At 40.5% G+C, this 19481-nt stretch overlaps 2 protein-coding genes across 3 annotated transcripts in view; one reads left to right on the top strand and one right to left on the bottom strand.

Moving 5' to 3' along the window:
* Positions 1-5566, top strand: part of nme7 (NME/NM23 family member 7) — a 21126-nt gene extending 15560 nt beyond the window's left edge. For both annotated transcript variants that reach the window (XM_073475967.1, XM_073475966.1), the window contains exons 11-12: positions 4811-4918; positions 5420-5566. In XM_073475967.1, the coding sequence (XP_073332068.1) occupies positions 4811-4918; positions 5420-5452 (141 nt within the window). In that variant the 3' untranslated portion in view covers positions 5453-5566. The remainder of the gene's footprint in view (positions 1-4810; positions 4919-5419) is intronic.
* On the bottom strand, positions 5495-19481 carry atp1b1a (ATPase Na+/K+ transporting subunit beta 1a). Its single transcript, XM_073475968.1, has 6 exons — positions 19159-19481; positions 14263-14391; positions 11973-12128; positions 11541-11725; positions 6983-7066; positions 5495-6876 (listed from the first exon to the last, which is right to left on the bottom strand). Exons 1-6 carry the CDS (start codon positions 19250-19252, stop codon positions 6619-6621), a joined length of 906 nt encoding a protein of 301 aa, XP_073332069.1. The 5' UTR covers positions 19253-19481; the 3' UTR covers positions 5495-6618.

Below are 19481 nucleotides of genomic sequence, written 5' to 3'. Positions count from 1 at the left end.
AACGCATGACTGTACAGCAGAATGGCTGGAATTAATACACTTAATCATATTAGAGCTGACGGCAGATCAATTCGTCTGATATATTCCCTCCCAGGAGAGAGCAGAAACATCAAAATATGTGACAGAAGAAACTTGACACCTTTGACTAGGCGCCGTATATCTTTCTATTAAGGATCGTCATGTATTCACACCTCCACACCCTCAGCTGCCCTGCGCTGCTCCCTCTCAGTCACGAGATTGCGCTCAGTCTTGTGATGTGTCCTGATATCAGAGTGGACAGACTCAGCAGTCCTCTGATAGCCAGTCCTGACCCCTGCCTGAGCTCTTTACCCTCTCCCATCGTGTTTCATCTTCTTATAGTCTGTATGTGACACTTACACTTCCCCTTTAAATCAGCAGCGCAGTGCATCACAGGTGACCCCTCTGCTGTGTTACCTCACGTTGTCTTACTGTAGATGATGAGTGTGTGAGATGATCGAATAGGCCTGAGCTTCCTGTTACACGAGGCTAGGATGCTATCCCTGCATCATGCTGGTTAAAAATATAATTTTCCTATTGATTTCCGACCCATCCATGTAATGCTTTTGTGGAGAGAGATATCAGCTGACCCTGGTGACCACAAAGCTAAATTTAGTGCTGTATGGTCTGGTACCTTCAGAAGATACATCTGAGTGGAGCAGAAATGTAGCTGGATTTACTCTGACTACACAAGTTAAAGGTCATATTGAGAACATTTTTTTTTCTTTTTTTTTTAATAATCCATCTACAGAGCCTGTAGAAAGTCGCAGATTCAAATGATCTATTTTCGTTAAAAACATTTTTATGATTGTGAACTAATCATTTAAAAAATTGTCAGGTCCACAAAGATTGTTTTGTTTGTCTCAGTCTATGAATACGACTGTTGCTTCAAGCTTGGAGGCTGAATGTTCTCAACAACACTTTAAATGTTCATTTTTTAGTCAAATTTGGGGAAAATTCCAACTAGAATTTGACATCGCTCCTTTCAAGATCTGTAGATTAAGGAGACATTACTGAGAAACTATGGGACGTTTTCAGGGAAATTTAATGTTTACATTGGGAGACATTTGTCTTCACATTTAGCATTTTGGCTAGTGGTACAACGAACTATTATTTCCATTGTTGATTAATCTGCCTATTATTTTGCACAATTGAATCATTAAATCATCAATAAATAATATAATGATCATACAAAATGGCAAAACGTTTTGAAAAAGTCTCATTACTATTTCTCAGAGCCCTAAGTGACGTCTTCAAATTGCTTCTTTTGTCCAACCAACAGTCCAAAACACAGACTCTTCACTTACCATCATACATGATAAAGAAAAGCAGCAAATCCTTAACATTAAAGATGCAGTGTGCGAGAATTGTTTATTTTTTGAGAACTAAAATTATCACCAGAATGTGAAGAAATAACAGTTTTGATGTTATGATGTCTACGTATTGTGTTGCAGAGATATCTACTGAAGTTAGCATGCTAACCAGCTAGCCTTGTCCCCATCAAAAGCTTCTGTGCTAGCAGTGTAAACACAGACACTCCCCCCGGTTTGATTTTTAATTCAACAGGTGGCCACTTCTTACATATTACACCTTTTAAGAACCAGCAAATATTTGACATTTCTGCTTGAAAAATGACTTGAAAGCTCAACCGGTTATCAAAATAGTTAGCAATCGCCTTATCAACTAATCCTTGCAGCTCTTATTTTGGCAGTCGGCTTTGGTTTTCATTTCTTTATCTGGTGAATCTTTATGTGCAATAAAAATAAGATGCATGGTGCTAACAGGTAGTAGCAGTAGTTGTAGCAGTGGTGGCAATAAAAGAATTAAAGGCTGTATGAAGTTATATAAACACAAGGAAGAAGATACAGACGAAGTGTCCTAGACCTCAACCATAGGCTTGTAACTCTTGTAATAATGCTGTGGGAGCCATTTGTGGACATATTCAAAATGTACATGTGATGAAAAGATGTTTCTTATTTTTTATTTTTGCTTCATTTAAAACCAAATATTACTCCAAATCTTTGAAAAGTTGAAGTCATCTCCACACAATATTACATCAAAGTGTATTTTCATAGGTAAGACATTTGTTACAGGTGTAGACGTCACTATTATTTTACTGCCTAATTGTTTAAATGCTAAACAACAAACCTTGTGACATTTTGTGAGTGCAGATAGAAACACATTTTGGGGTTTTTGGTTAAGTTGGAAAGTCGACCAAAAAGCCTTTCCATCACAAAGCTTGTGGAAAAAGTTATGAGCAGCATTTTAGTGTTTTACTTGGTTTGTTCTTAAGCGGCTCAAACAAAGTTAGCAGGATCGTTGGATATATGAAGTGAGCTTTTGTCTCCCTCACTTCAGCAGGGTTGGACAGTCAGCGGGGCATGAAGGATCAGACGCGAGACTTTTGGATTGCTGGTCGGTCACGTAACCACCAGGTCACTCTGCCCCGGACATTACTGTCCACAGAAGCCGGCCCCTGTTATGAGAACACCAGTCTAGCAAACTAGGGGACTCATTAAAATCAAATTAAACTCTTGACTGCAGGTCACTCATGGGTAACTAATGCAATTACAGAGAGCAGCAAAGAATTCTTTTATCACTGAGTAAATCTCCCCTCTTCCATCTTTGGCTTTAGTCTCATGTAGCATGAGGACACTTAGACAGCAGGCTCCTGGCTGGGCAGGGCCACTTTGCAGATAGTTCTGTGGTTTCCTGAGATACAAACACACACAATACAACACAGATGTACGAACAATGATGATTTCACAACTGGGTGGCCATTTTAGGATCCTGCTATTGTTTCTTCACGTTCACCTTTTCTTTACTGATGCAACCTGATTGATGCTTGTACCAGTAAGCAGATGATGGAGTTTAAAATCTGTTACAGTTCATCCAACTGTAACTAGTTTTGAGTTTTCTTAACAGATTTTGTGAGCTCCTCCTGTAGCGTGAATTCAATTTACCAAGCTGTGTCACCAGACTACCGTGACTCAGTTTGTCACAAGACACTTAGCACCTCACCCTCATCCCTCACTGATACTGGCTTGAAAAGGAGAGGCTACAGTACATTAAAGGAAACAGTTCACCCAACAATGGAAATTCAGTCCTTATCTCATCACCCTCAATCTGATGGAAAGTCGGGTGAAGTTTTGTGGTCCTCAAAACATTTCTGGAGCTTCACGGCAAAACAGTGTTGCCACATTATCCAAAACAACTGAAGAAGATGGGGACTTGTTTTAAAATGTCTAAAAACATAAAATGGCTCCATTAAGCGGATTCACCCAAATAGATTTGAAAAGATTATACTTTACTACTTTATTATTTTTTTTACAATTGAAAAAGAATCGTTATGTCTATAAAGGTGCACTGTTTTAATCATAGGAATAGGTTGTCAGTTTGATTCCCTCATCTTAAACAGCCTGGGTTGAAACTTTTTAATGAATTAAGACTATTTCTGTGCCTGGCAACAAACAGAATTAATGAATGGGCCAATTTACCTGCTAATAAAATGATCCAATGGCCAGAAAAGAGGCTGTTAAAGGGCCACACTTGGCCCGCGGGCCGCCACTTCAATAGGTCTGACAATAATTTAAAGTTAGGCTCATAGGTTTTTAACCGTTATATGTTGTACAAAATGTTTTTTAATATTGACATTTCTTGGCCTTGGTGATTTTTTTTTGTCTTCCATTTTGAAAAACAGATGAAAATGTATCAATAAAGGTAGATTATTAATTCTCCTGAATTTGCCACAGTCAGATGGCATAAGCAAAAGCGCTAATGTAGAACTCGGTTTCCCAGGTGATCCATAGTTCACATGATCCTTGAACCAAATCATTGTTGTGTAGTAGAATCATTGAACCAGGAGAATTGTTTTCCACGAGGGTTTTTGTTCAAAGATATGATGAAGTGCTTGCAGACGAAGGCTAGGCTGATTGATGACCTTGAAACTTGTTCCTGCCTTTTGTGTGCGCTCTCATAAACCACAGGAGGAGAAGGAACCTGTCATGGGAAATGTTGCCCTGACGTAAAACACAAGCAGATTCTTTTCTCCGTCCTGAGCTGGTGTTGTGTGAATGCACTCCTCACTTGTTACAGCTACGGTGGTTAATTCTGACCAGATTTAATTGCATTCACTTTGATGTCAGCCCTTCTGCTTAAATCAGACCGAACACATCACATGATTCACTTCTTTCCCCAGTGTTTCACATATGACAGGAGTGCTATATGATGTATAAAGCTTGCATTCCTTCAGGGTTAATAGTCGTCTTGGTGAGGTAATTATTCACATGTCCCTCCCCTGATGGAGGACCCTGTGGGAGGGTTGCATTTCCTGGAGGCACAGAGTAGCAAAGGGCAAGAGAACCCAGCTGACCTTGGGAGTGTCTCATGTTGAAAGAAAATAGAAAGACACTCGAGATAAAGCAGAAAAGGAGGACTTAGTGTCTCTATAATGTAATTTGTTGTGGTAAAAGATTGAAGGGTATTGAAATTGTATGTCTAGAGCTGCGTTAAATAGAAAAGAAATCATGTAGTCAGCCTGATAGTAAATGGGAAGTAATCGAGCATTCGATGTGTAAAAAATTTGCTGAGTGTTTTGTCACTTCCTCCACACAATCACATGTCCAGTTGCTGAGTAATCACTTAGTAACACCCAACAGTACAGGATGTTCAGTTTCAACACTCCACTGTGGGATCCACAAACAGACTGATATTTGGGACAGAAAGTGTGCCATGTTCGTGCCACTGAGCCGAATGCTAATCAGATGACTAACGAGATGTTTTCATTCAACAGGAAATCGCTCGGCATCTCCGTCCGACCACACTGCGTGCTCTTTATGGCAAAGTCAAAGTGAAAAACGCAGTGCACTGTACGGACCTCCCTGAAGACGGTGTCCTGGAGGTGGGTGCTACGTCACAGACACATACCGTAGAAAACACCCACGATACATCATGTGTAGCTCCTCTGATCCCACACACAGGTTTTCTCATTGTCTCCCAGCGCCATGCATAACTAACCACCTCAGCAAGAACAAAACCCCCGACTCTGTGAAGCCGTGTCTTTAGACGAGTCTCATGACTCCGCTCTGTGGGCCGGGGCAACCTCAGCTCAAACTGGGTTTGAGAACAAGAATGGCAGTGGAATTTGAAACAAAACCATTGTTTTGCAGGGAGTGGGTCTGACCCATCGAGCGTCATTGTTCAGGAAAACTCCTGATCTGTAGCTTGGACAAATGCCTCCTTGTTAAACATTAGCCTGTGACTGACTGAGCTGCCATTTTCCCAAGACTGGGACACAGTGGCCAAGAAAGAGGCTTGTGCAGGAGGAGAATTTACTCTGAACTTTCACAATGAGGAAGGACTGGCTCCAGCTTTGATGTTTATTTTCCATTCCTCTCTACAGGTGCAGTACTTCTTCAAGATTTTGGACGGGTGAATGCAAAAGAAGAACTATGTATTCAAAGACTTGACAATTCAGTCTCATTTTTCTGTTTATTGTTTCATTGTATTGTTTTTATGCAGATTAAATAAAGTGACAAGAGCAGACTCCTGACAAGTGTTTTTGATCTTCAACATTGAATTAAGTATTTGCACACCAACTAAACATCTTATTACACGGGATACTGCATTGCCTCTGATATTCTCTCACTCTCTGACCAGCGACTTTGGTATTGGATTCATACATTAAACTTTGAAAAAAATGTACAACTGCATAAATATAAAATTCTTCCACCATGAAAATGGCTAAAACATTCAATAGTAAGTAGCATCACAGTTATGTGACGTCTCCAGCAAAACAGATTTCAAAGCACTGAGTTGCCACTGTTTCCATGGAGGTGACAGTCTTTCTAGGCTGGACCCACAAAGCTCTACACTATGAATTAAGAATGAACAGATGTAAGAGTATCAAACAGAAATGTCATCAAACCATAAATCCTACAGCTAAAAGGTGAACAACAAAGAAAAATGTGTACAAATGTCTCCTTCCACAGTCAACTCGGGTAAAGAAACACACAAAAAAACAGATTCCATGGAGCGCAGTCATTTACTCATACATGGGCCTTAAAGGTTCAGAGTACCATGCTAGTATTTCAGTTAGTCAGAGCACATTAACACACACACTCCACGCACTCACATAAACTAACACAGTCCTGCACACGGAGAACACGAGCGCACACACACACCTTGGACCACTAAAGCTGACATAAGACAGAGAAGAAGAGATTACAACAGGACTAGACTACAGCACTGGACACTCCAAAAATATATAGAAACCACGTTAGGATGAGATAGTTTGGGGACAGAAACACAGCTCGCTACACGTCAGTAGTGGAATTGCAGTTTTACAGTAATAGATGAACACATCCCATGGCTCAAGGAATATTTTCATGTACAGTAGAATAAATATTTGCTATTGCTACTCTTGTATTTTACATTCTAACCCTCGACAAACACACAGAAAAGCGGGTGTAAAGCACACAGATTAAGTGTAGGTCCTGTATATTATGAATGTTCAAAGACTAGTGGTGTTTTTATCTGAACTCTTTAAATTCTCTCTACATTTTATTCGTTTCAAAATGAGAGTGCTCATCATTGCTGAGGTCACGATTTGACTGTCAGCTTGACATCGAAACGTCCCTGGTAGCGGTCTTTCTCGCTGTAATCGATGTTTGCTCCGTATACTTTGCACTCGATGCGCAGCTCCTGGTCCAAAGTGAGGTTGGTGAACTGGATGGCGACCAGAGGCTGGAGGTACTGGGGCTGCAGCTGCTTGCCGTAGTACGGGTAGTACTGCAGAGGGAACCCTTCGCCCAGGCCAAAGTACTTGATCTCTCCAATCTTGCCTTCATCCTCATCTCGCTGCAAACACACGAATTTGAGCATTAGCACTAATACCGCAGACAGATTTTCTACTAGTAGACACTAGTACACAAAACGTGGCCAGATGCCGTCATATCAAACATACCTTATTTTTGCAGTAAATGGGGATCAGATTGGGCTGGACTTTGCCCTGCAGACCTTCTGGGAGGGACTGATTGTTAGAGGGAGCCTAGAAAGAAGAGAGAGACTGGTTGAACAACATCCTGAGCATGCCGCAGAACCAAGCTGCTGCAGCAACAAGTGGTTTCACGTGGTGCAACTTGTATTGAGCTACTTGAGTTTATTTCATACAACTCTGACACACATTGCCACCTTGAAAAAACAAGGCAAGGTTCCAAATGGAAAAAAAACACAATGTTACTTCTCTTACTTCATTGCATGTTTTAGCATTGCACTCCTACAACATTGTCGGACTCTTAATGGAAAGTTTAAAACAAAAAAAGGATAAAAGTTTCTATCCTTTCTTCCTGTCTCTGGTGCCTGCATTAACCTTTAGTTAATGGTTATTTCACAGTTAACACGCAATGAAATGCTTTAGAAACCATTTATTAAAAAGGTCCGGTCATGAGTCCACCATTACTTCTTCTAAAAGTCTCGTTCCAAGACAACGATTCTTAGTTTAAGGTGATTATACTCATGAAAACATTCAATTCCTGCCAATAGATCCCCCTAAATCCTACACGCTGGATCTTTAGGCATATGTAAAGGTTTTTAAAACACCATTTGCGACTTTAAATGGCCTCCAAAATAATGTTTACAGATGAACTACACAGTATTTATTAACCATTTACAACTTTACAATAAACAGTTGCTTAATGTATAAAGCATTTCATTGCTTGTTAACAGCAAAGTAATATAGCTACTGAGCTACTAGTGACATATGCCACTGAGCTAAATGCACAAATCCCAATGAGAGATCGCAAAGTGGCCACTGAGCCAAAAGTAACTCAGTGGCATATGCCAGTACTAGTTTTGTGGCATATGCCAGTACTAGTTTTGTGGCATATGCCACTAGTGTCTCAGTGGCAATAAAGGAATGTATAAGTTTCTGTCATCTGATCACCTGAATTAAACACGGATTCATTATTTTCATTGATTTCATTGATTCTTGATTACTCCTAACTCCACTTCACATAGAATTTCAACACGAGTCACAGACTCACAAATAAAAACTTATCAAAATATATTTTATTCTGGACTTTTGTTTCAATGATCTGACTGAAATGATAACAGATCGAACTGCAGAAAAAAAAAAAAGGCTTGGAGACCCCATGGGAGAGATGATGCTGGGCTGACATGATGCTCTGTTGTGCCAAACTGTGGCGCAGACCCGAGGATGGCATGAACACATCAATGGAATTTGTCATGACCCAAGGTAATATTACTGAGCTACTAGTGGCATATGCCACTGAGCTAAATGCACAAATCCCAATGAGAGATCGCAAAGTGGCCACTAAGCCAAAAGTAACTCAGTGGCATATGCCAGTACTAGTTTTGTGGCATATGCCACTAGTGTCTCAGTGGCAATAAAGGAATGTATGAGTTTCTGTCTTCCGGTGACCTGAATTAAACACGGATTTATTATTTTTGTTGATTTCATCGATACTTGATTAGCCAGTGATTTGCTAGTAATAGCGTTGTGGCATATGCCTTTAGTGTCTCAGTGGCAATAAAGGAATGTATAAGTTTCTGTCATCTGATCACCTGAATTAAACACGGATTCATTATTTTCATTGATTTCATTGATTCTTGATTACTCCTAACTCCACTTCACATAGAATTTCAACACGAGTCACAGACTCACAAATAAAAACTTATCAAAATATATTTTATTCTGGACTTTTGTTTCAATGATCTGACTGAAATGATAACAGATCGAGGTGATGCGAACTGCAGAAAAAAAAAAAGCTTGGAGACCCCATGGGAGAGATGATGCTCGGCTGACATGATGCTCTGTTGTGCCAAACTGCGTGGCGCAGACCCGAAGACGGCATGAACACATCAATGGAATTTGTCATGACCCAAGGCAATATTACTGAGCTACTAGTGGCATATGCCACTGAGCTAAATGCACAAATCCCAATGAGAGATCGCAAAGTGGCCACTGAGCCAAAAGTAACTCAGTGGCATATGCCATTACTAGTTTTGTGGCATATGCCACTAGTGTCTCAGTGGCAATAAAGGAATGTATGAGTTTCTGTCATCCGGTGACCTGAATTAAACACGGATTCATTATTTTTGTTGATTTCATCGATACTTGATTAGCCAATGATTTGCTAGTAGTAGTGTTGTGGCATATGCCACTAGTGTCTCAGTGGCAATAAAGGAATGTATGAGTTTCTGTCATCTGATCACCTGAATTAAACACGGATTCATTATTTTCCTAACTCCACTTCACACAGAATTTCAACACGAGTCACAGACTCACAAATAAAAACTTATCAAAATATATTTTATTCTGGACTTTCGTTTCAATGATCTGACTGAAATGATAACAGATTGAGGTGATGCAAACTGCAGAAAAAAAAAAAAAAAAAGGCTCGGAGACCCCATGGGAGAGATGCTGCTGGGCTGACATGATGCTCTGTTGTGCCAAACTGCGTGGTGCAGACCCGAGGTCGGCATGAACACATCAATGGAATTTGTCATGACCCAAGGTAATACTACTGGCATATGCCACTGAGCTACTAGTGGCATATGCCACTGAGCTAAATGCACAAATCCCAATGAGAGATTGCAAAGTGGCCACTGAGCCTAAAGTAACTCAGTGTAGCCAGTAATAGTTTTGTGGCATATGCCACTAGTGTCTCAGTGGCAATAAAGGAATGTATAAGTATTTGTCATCTGATCACCTGAATTAAACACGGATTCATTATTTTCATTGATTTCATTGATTCTTGATTACTCCTAACTCCACTTCACATAGAATTTCAACACGAGTCACAGACTCACAAATAAAAACTTATCAAAATATATTTTATTCTGGACTTTTGTTTCAATGATCTGACTGAAATGATAACAGATCGAGGTGATGCGAACTGCAGAAAAAAAAAGGCTTGGAGACCCCATGGGAGAGATGATGCTGGGCTGACATGATGCTCTGTTGTGCCAAACTGTGTGGCGCAGACCCAAAGAAGGCATGAACACATCAATGGAATTTGTCATGACCCAAGGTAATATTACTGAGCTACTAGTGGCATATGCCACTGAGCTAAATGCACAAATCCCAATGAGAGATCGCAAAGTGGCCACTGAGCCAAAAGTAACTCAGTGGCATATGCCATTACTAGTTTTGTGGCATATGCCACTAGTGTCTCAGTGGCATAAAGGAATGTATAAGTTTCTGTCGTCCGGTGACCTGAATTAAACACGGTTCATTATTTTTGTTGATTTCATCGATACTTGATTAGCCAATGATTTGCTAGTAGTAGTGTTGTGGCATATGCCACTAGTGTCTCAGTGGCAATAAAGGAATGTATGAGTTTCTGTCATCTGATCACCTGAATTAAACACGGATTCATTATTTTCCTAACTCCACTTCACACAGAATTTCAACACGAGTCACAGACTCACAAATAAAAACTTATCAAAATATATTTTATTCTGGACTTTCGTTTCAATGATCTGACTGAAATGATAACAGATTGAGGTGATGCAAACTGCAGAAAAAAAAAAAAAAAAAGGCTCGGAGACCCCATGGGAGAGATGCTGCTGGGCTGACATGATGCTCTGTTGTGCCAAACTGCGTGGCGCAGACCCGAGGTCGGCATGAACACATCAATGGAATTTGTCATGACCCAAGGTAATACTACTGGCATATGCCACTGAGCTACTAGTGGCATATGCCACTGAGCTAAATGCACAAATCCCAATGAGAGATTGCAAAGTGGCCACTGAGCCTAAAGTAACTCAGTGTAGCCAGTAATAGTTTTGTGGCATATGCCACTAGTGTCTCAGTGGCATAAAGGAATGTATGAGTTTCTGTCCTCCGGTGACCTGAATTAAACAAGGATTCATTATTTTGTCTTGATTACTCCTTACTCCACTTCACACAGAATTTCAAAACGAGTCACAGACTCGCAAATAAGCATGTTACATAAGCCTCTTCTTGTTTATATTGCATTTTCTTTTTCTTTTTTTTTAAAGGGGCTCTGTGGGACTTCTGTGTTGTGCTGGAAGCCAGTTGTTTATGTTAGCAAACTCCTTTTCTCAACTAACCTTAGCTACCTTTGCTCTCTGTTAGCGGAGCAGAGGAAGGTCTTATTTATCACCTCACGTTACAATCCAAATAAAAAAGTGATTAATAGTTGACAAATTGTTGCTCAGAGCCCCTTAACTTAAACAATAATGCACATCCACATTGCTCTGTGTAAACTGAGTCACCAGGTTGCTGAGTAACATTAGCTAACACTTTACTTGACAGCGTACGTCACATAGTTGGACAGATGTTTGATTCTTGATGGGTAACATTTCATGCTAGTTAACATTAATTTGAAGTTTTTTTAAGAATGCTTGAGTCTTGCACATTTAAGCCTTCCTGGTTTTTACGACTTCGTTTTATTCTTTGTTCATTGGGCCTTTATCAACGTGAAAGCACCTGTAATTGTGAAAAGCTATAACGGTTTAAGTGTGCTGTAACCTACCTTTGGTCTGAAATTGACAATCCTGTTGAGCTTGACGATGAGGCACGGCTTTCCCTCACGGAAGCCAAAAGTGGGATCGCTCGCCCCTGAGCAGCTTTCAAGCAAAGTCCTGCGGAAGCGGCAAGCTTTCCTCTGGCCTACATCGCTTTCCAAATTTCCACGGTCGATGTATGTTGAAGGAGACTCTGCAAATGGTAAAAAGACACATTAGACCCCTAACCAAACACTAAACTAGTCTTTATTTCAAGCATGTTCTTAGTAGTATCTACATTAAATTACCAAATGTACTTTTAATATTTTAGAAGTACTGATGGAGGCCTCGATGTTTCTTTTCATTGATTTAAATACATCAATATAAGTGTCTATTGCTGCATGTACATCAGGTGTCACTCAGACAGTATGACCATCCCCGTATGATCAACTTATACTTGCCTCCACAGTCGTCAAATTTCATTTCATCAGCCTGACGTTCATCGTCATAGAGCTGTAGGAAATTCTTCATGCTGTCGACATACTTCTCGTACGATTTCGGCTCAACCTTGCTGAAAGTAATTTCAGATTTTTCTGAGCGTGGGGTGTGCGATAGACCTGGAAAACACAAAGTTGTCTTGATAAAAAATTACAAAATAAAAATGAAACACTGATGGCCTGCAAACAAAATCGATATTTTTAGGGCTATATCATGATACATATATACATAAATACATATTTTATATCTCCTCAAAAGCCCTTCACAGGGCAACAAAATCAGATACCACAATATTTTTGACTAAATACCATGATATTGCAACAATATTATAAGGATGACAATTGAATTTTGACAAAATATTCATTTAAAGCAAATACATTTCTGATAAATAATCATCAGTAATGAGGATATAACGACTAAGCGGGTAAAGACATGTATTAGAACAAGCAGAACATTCTGGAGAGTTAACAAAATTACATCACTTTACTGTAATGCAGTCTTTAAAACCAGGAAAAGACAACACTGGTGTCATATCACAATATAACGATATCCAAAATATAAGACGATCACATTAAAGGTGCACTCTGTAGTTTTGGCCAAGAAATTTTAATATGAAGAGAAAGATCTTCATTGACTGATTATTTCATGCCTGATTATTTCATGCCTAAATAAACAAATTATCTTTGTTTTCATGATTGAATAAACTGAATAAAAAAAACTGACCTTAAAAGGGCAACACAATTTTAAACTGTCCTAGTTTGTTTATATTTGGCGGACCCTGCCACCTTTCTAGCTTCAAACAGTGTTCTGGGGTCCTTATTTTCCTCTGAGAACAGCTTGTTTACTCAGTTATGGAAAAGATAAATATTTCTTGAGTTTTTATTATGACCTCATTAATATTGTAAATATAAAAATTCTGAGTTTAAATTTCTCCTCCAAAAATACGTAGTGCCCCTTTAAATGCAAAGGCTTGAGAAAAACACAATAAAACTGTTCTGTGGAGTGAAATTCTTGACAGAAGCTACACTGTTTATCACGCGAGCTATTCTTTGTAGTGCCCAGAGAGAGTCTGCTCTATTATCTTAGGACAACACAATGTGGGGTCTTGGGGATTTCCTCAGATGGTCTCTGTCAGCTCTTTATGGCAGTAATTTTCCACAGACCTTGTGCACAAGGCCTCAGTGAGGCGTGGCGTTAGGGGAATTAGATGGGTAAGAAGAGTGAAAGGAAACATGACATTTATGAACCTCCTCTCAGCCTCACCTCTCGCTGATGTGTTCGTTTACTGTGGTAGTTATGAGCAAGATTCACAGCATTTGAGCAACAGAGAGAGAGAACTAACAGTCAGTCATTTGAATTTCAGTGGTGGCTTGTGAAAGTTCACCAATCCCCTGCCCCCACCCATCCACTCTCACGTGTGTCTCTCTCACAATGGAAACTTTTAGCCCCAGAGTGAGAGGCGGGCTTGAGCTCTGAAAAAAAAAAAAAAAACTAACTACTCCCTTCCTTTATCTTGCCACTACTGGAAACTCGCTTCAGCTCAAAGCGCTGCACACTTGTTTCACTGCCAGGCTACTCTTTGACTCTTAACAGCCGTGGACGGCTGACAGACAAAACGGCCGGCAAACTAACTTGTGCATGAAGCCAGTCATTTACAATGACTGCTAAAAATACCGCCAAGGCAAGAGCATGTGCTGTGCAAACAAGTACTGGCACAACAAGATGAGGCCAGGCCCTTAAAATCTGCACCGTCTCCAAGTTTGCAGGAAATTTCGAAAAGGCTTGTAATGTGACTGTGGTGGTGTTTGATGTTCTCACAAGATTACAGATTAAAATTTGTGTCCACAGAAACAAGCTTGGATGCCTCTTGGCTGCAACAAAACTAGAATGTTTTTTAAAGAATGAAATACAAACTCTGGCTGCCTCACGTGTTTATTTGAACATGTCGGCTGTGACACAGTCATAGCACACATGAATCGTTTTAGTCACAATGGGTGTAAGCTACAACAGTTCCCCTGTAGCCTGAGGGGGGAAACATTGACTGGCTGAGAGGAGTGAAGGACAAAATGGCTGAACCTATCTAAGGTCAGAAAGACTTCTGATAGAGTAGCTGCTTAAAGGCACACCCCAACAGTCAATTTGAACTACATGAACCACACGCTGCACAGAGCCCAAACAAAAACAGTTTGCTTATGAGCTAATAAAACATGCATTACTGCTGCAGAGAAGTAAAAAGCTGGTGAGTATATTTACCTGGAGGGGCGACTCTGTCCTGATAGGTGGGCTTGTATCTGCTTAATGTAAGCAGCAGGGCCTGGATGGTCCCGACGAAGATTCCAGCCAAGCATAGGTAGAATATCACGTAGAACAAGATGATTTTAACTGTAGGGGAGAAAGGTATATTTAATCACTTGTGTAAAATTATTAGAGCTGCAACAAGAAATAGATTTGGTTACTTATGGAGCAAAGAACTAACATATTTTGTCTTATGTCACAAACTGAATATCATTTGATTTTTGCATTGTTGGTCTGACATTTAGAGATGTTATTATTCTTTTTTGAAAATTCATAGAGCAGACCATTAATGGATTAATAAAAACAGATAGTTTGATAAACACATATATTCTTAATCTTAAAAGGCCTTTAATACCACCCTTAATCAACTTGTTAACAGTTTATAGGCATTCAAGAACATGAACAAAATCTTAATGAGTTTCTTATAAATGTTTAAATTAGCACTACAAACACACTGAGTTTAACTTACCTACTATGTCACTGTTAACGTTTATTCAGCTGTTGTCATTGCTATCAGATCTAACATGGGAACAGTGCCTCATTAAGTTAAATTAATCCTTTATAATGTAATTGTTATTTTTCATGAGGTTTTTAACTTTACTGAATAGTACAGCTGAAGATAGGGGACATGCAGCAAAAGGGCTTATAAATGTCTTATTATTAAACAATATATGTTTTTATGGTGCTATTAGTACGCACATATATCTTATTAAAACATAATAATGTTAATAGGCATCTTACAAGGACTTATAAGGGCCTTATCAATGCTTATAACAAGGTCACTAATAAAAAGCATCACCCTTGTTCTGTCTTAAATCTTAAGTGTTCGCACTCAAGAACAAAATTACTGATGTATGTCTCATACCAACCATTTTCCTTTTTTTTTTTTTAATAGGAAAAAAGTCAATATAAAGAAAGTTCCAGGAAAAGAAAAAACAAGATTTGGACAGAACCTCTAGGAGAGAAAAACCTTGACGACTGCGTTTAGATAGTCCACAAACTACTCCCACACAGCATGATCCCTTCTCTTCCCGTCTGTGGAAGCCACTTTAGAACAATGCCGACGTTTTTTTTATTCACCTAATTTAAAATTTACTCCAATTATGCAACAGCAGGAGGGTCGCATTTCAATTCAAACTGGATGAGTCACTAGTCGATCCTGTTAGCGCCACAGCCACCTCTCATGCAGACCCCTCCCCCGCAGTGCCGCCACTTCCACAGCAGGTTTGGCAAAAACACACACTGCCGTCACTTAACTGAACAACAAGGCCTCACTTTGTCTGTCTCAGGCTGTTGTTGTAGGCACAAAAGTCTAATTAGCATTTTGTGTTTTGCTTACTTTGAGTCGAGATCAGTCGAAGGAGTCGATACTTAAATGTATCACACTTTTTATCACCTGTAGAGTACCCCAATACTTGTATCCGTCTATACAACAGTGTATCTATACTACAACTTTAAGATGGAGTAGCGTGTATCTCATTTGAGGTGATCTCAGAGAGTAACACCAGAAACAGCGTGTGGCTCAAGTAAAATAAACATCTTCTGTGAGATGTGTATCTAACAACCAGAGCTCAAATGAAACCCAGAATTCAGTTTTTAGTCTGATCCTACTGTATAGCTTAAAAACAGCCAACAAAATATCGTAATCATCCTCTTTTTTTGCAGTAATAGGTTTATTTGGCTATTATTATTTTTGTCATTTGAATATTCAAAAAAATTAACATATATTTTGAACTGAAGGAAAAATTCTGAATATTTGTGTTTCTGTTAAAGGAGTGTGACCAATCAGCACACAGGGCCTTGAAATCTATGACAAAAAATGTCATCTAAAAAACTTCGCATTTGATGCCAGATTTCTGCTCTATCACAACAGCCATCATGTGGCATCATACCGTCTCTGATTCTAAACACCAACAGACAGCAGCATCCTCATCATTGTTCCTGATCTGTCTGCTGTTGTTGTGGCGCCTTCCCAAAATGTCTTCCCGCCCCCTGCCAGATGCGTGTCCCAATCGGCCAGTGTGAAACCAGTTTGGCGGGTTGATAACTGGCTCAACTCCACAACCTTATCTCCCCCAACAGACTATAGATTACCTCTCCACGCCTTATGTTACTCTGATACTGTTTTTTTGCATTTCAAAACACACAAGCAGTGTTTCCAGCGCATGAGATCTGGAGCAACATCCCCTCATTTTATGCTCAGACGCAGAGAGAGAGAGAGAGAGAGAGAGAGAGAGAGAGAGGACAGTTTGTCTTCTAACACAGCTACAGAAAATGAGCAGAAGCAGGGACACCATATGAACCTTTTCTAAATAAAAAGTCAAAATCAGCTTTGATTTTGTGTTACAGTACGGCTACAGGTTGTCACAGCACGAACCACCAATGCAAATGCGTCGTGAGCTATTTTTTTCTAATGAGTGTGTGCAACCATAGCTGGAGTGCAGGCGAGATGCACCTGTTGAGGAGGAAACTATAGACGGTCGCTCATGCTGACGAGATGTGTAGGATTACAATTCTGTGAAGTGATTTTCTTTAGACCGCCTTAGAAGTAAAAGAAATGTTTGAATCAGCACCTGTTGTATGGATGAGGAGTATTTGCATAACAAATACCTTTTTTTTTTTTTTTTGGAGAAAGGCGTGCCAGACAGTATGGAGTTATAGCCGCTGTTGCAGCCATTTGAGTTCCCTGTGACTGTTAACGTGTCTTAGCTGGATCAAAGCAGAACTATGTGGGCTTCATTTTATATTTACATTCAATTACATGGGATTTATAAGAAAGGCCATTTTGAGTGAGTGCACGTGGGTGCCTTAGATACACAACACCATTTTGTAGCAGTAAAATGCCAGGTATCAACACTGCTGCCAAGACATGTAAATAGCACAGAAACTGGCCTGCTGCTGCTGCTGGTGAGAGGCAGAGTTTGAATGGAGAGCACCTCCCCCACCAGCAGCACCACCAGACTACTGCTGCAGCATGTTGTGAAGGGGCCGTCACCACGTTCACACCTCGCTCATGTCCCCACACTTTTACTGACGCTTTTGTTGAAGCCTAGTCGACGCCTTTACCAGCTCCGCAGTAACATTTCCAGACGGGTTCAGCTGTCCTAAATGTCGAAATGTACTCACAAAAAACTATTACAGAAAAGAAATGAGCGACATGTCTGACACTGACGGACGTCATTTCCTATATTTCGCTTTTTTTTTTTGGAGACAAATGACGTTGGGAATAGTTCACTTAAAAACTATGTGGCTTTAGTAACTGAACGCATCTGAAATGAGCCTTAATGTTACCGACGGACCGTGAACGTTTCAAGAAACTCAAGGGCACAGACATACCTGTTGCATTCACAGCCACATCGCCCGCTTTTTAGTTAGTGCGACATCACCCTCCCTCACGACAGACACGCTCACAGTTACGCCTGTAACACACGCACACTAAACAGCAGTGGTGACATTACTACACTAAAACACAAGTACGGTGGATTTAATTTCCACCTGAAAGTGAACCTCCTGTGAGTTTCGCCATAAACTCGCCATTCACAGTTCAGCGCAGACGGACCGTGACGGCGAGACTTACAGCGACATTACAGTGATTTTACTCGACACAAAATGAGCCTTTCTCTCACAAAAAACTGTTTATTTTTTGAGCTGTCGTTGCGTTTTGAAGGGGGGGAAAAAAACTGGCAAGGACGTGCCGACCAACGTCTTTTCTTTCAGAGGGGGGGGAAAGAAAAAAATAAGCAGGAGATGGAGAGGGGCGGCCCTTGAGACATGTGAGTCGTGATCTGCTCCCCAGCACCATGTTGCCGAGCGGTGTCTGGCCGAACCCGGCTGCGTCTCACACAGACGGAGGGGGGAAAAAAAACACCATTTAGACTTTTTTCTAAACGGTTTAGTGAGCTTAATTGGTAGTATATAATAGGAGTGCAGTTATCCCATCAAATCAACAAGCACTGCTGACCGTATTAGGTCGTCTTAAAGTATTGAAAACAGTGGTAAAACGATTAGAGCTGGATCCATTAATCTTGGGTTTGAGTGAAAGCATAAGAGGGGAGGGAGGGGGGGGAGAGCATAACCAGGCCTGTATACAGGAGCCACAGTTTAACCATTAATCTTATTATTAAAATGAATAAAATGTCCCACTTGTTTCTCGTCTGCTTTCATTTGGAAGGGTAAAAATACAAAATGTTGGACCAGTGAGGCACGCAAGCAAACCCAAGCCCCAACTTTCACCATTTGGTTCAGTGAGGAGCCCCGGCCCACCACACCGTCCTTCAGGATGACCTTTTCATAAAGGACGTTTATTAATGAATGGCTCGATGAGGGGCTACGCCTTTGGTAATCACTTCCCACGGCAATGTATTAACCATAAAACCAATTATCTAACATTTACTCAAGTCGCAGTTACGTGTGCTTATGTTACCAGTCAAATGTGTAAGGGCAGAAATCATTTATAGCACGACTTAATTGGGTTTTTTTTCCTTAATAATTAGCCTAATTTTCTCCACATTCGACCTGTAGCACGTCTGCGGAGCCAACTCTGTGAGATGGACCCGTTTCCTTTATTTTTCCCTCCACAAATGAGTTTATTCTGATCTGACAGACCAACTTCTCCACACAGCCTCCATTGAGAGCCGAAGTCACGACGCAGCATGTCAAAGGCAGCGAGATCTAACAGGTGCTGTCTGTACAGTCAGGAAATGGAGAGGAGAGGAAAGAAAAAGAGGGGGAAAAAAACCCTCTGAGCAGCGTCAGTTTCCAAATCTCTCAGCCACAGTTTATTTCACATTGTGCCGTCGTGTTTTAAACAGCAGCGGAGCGTGTTAATTCAGTAAAAAATGGGGGGGTACTCACACCAACTGCACCCTGTTCGTCCTAGAAACTCCCTCTTCTCTGAATTCCACACAAATGTCCTCCATCCGCCGTCACTGTCTTTATTTCCCGACATATTAAACTCCCGGTAATATCCCGCCTTTTCGGTTTTTTATCGGATTTTAAAACAGCTAGTTTGTTTTTTTGTCTGTAGCTTTGCTATGTTGACTGTCCCTCACAGGAAAAGCGAAAGGACAGTTTCGTACCCGACTCCACCAATTGTACCGCACACAATTTTACCTCTCGGGGAAACCGACTCCGCCTGCAAACTCCCGTAATAAGTTACCCCCGAAGAGGGAGGGCTG

The sequence above is a fragment of the Pagrus major genome, chromosome 11 (assembly GCF_040436345.1).
Source record: "Pagrus major chromosome 11, Pma_NU_1.0".
NCBI classification, from domain to species: domain Eukaryota; kingdom Metazoa; phylum Chordata; class Actinopteri; order Spariformes; family Sparidae; genus Pagrus; species Pagrus major.
Note: the sequence above shows the minus strand (reverse complement) of the source record. Positions and strands in the feature narration are given on the sequence as shown.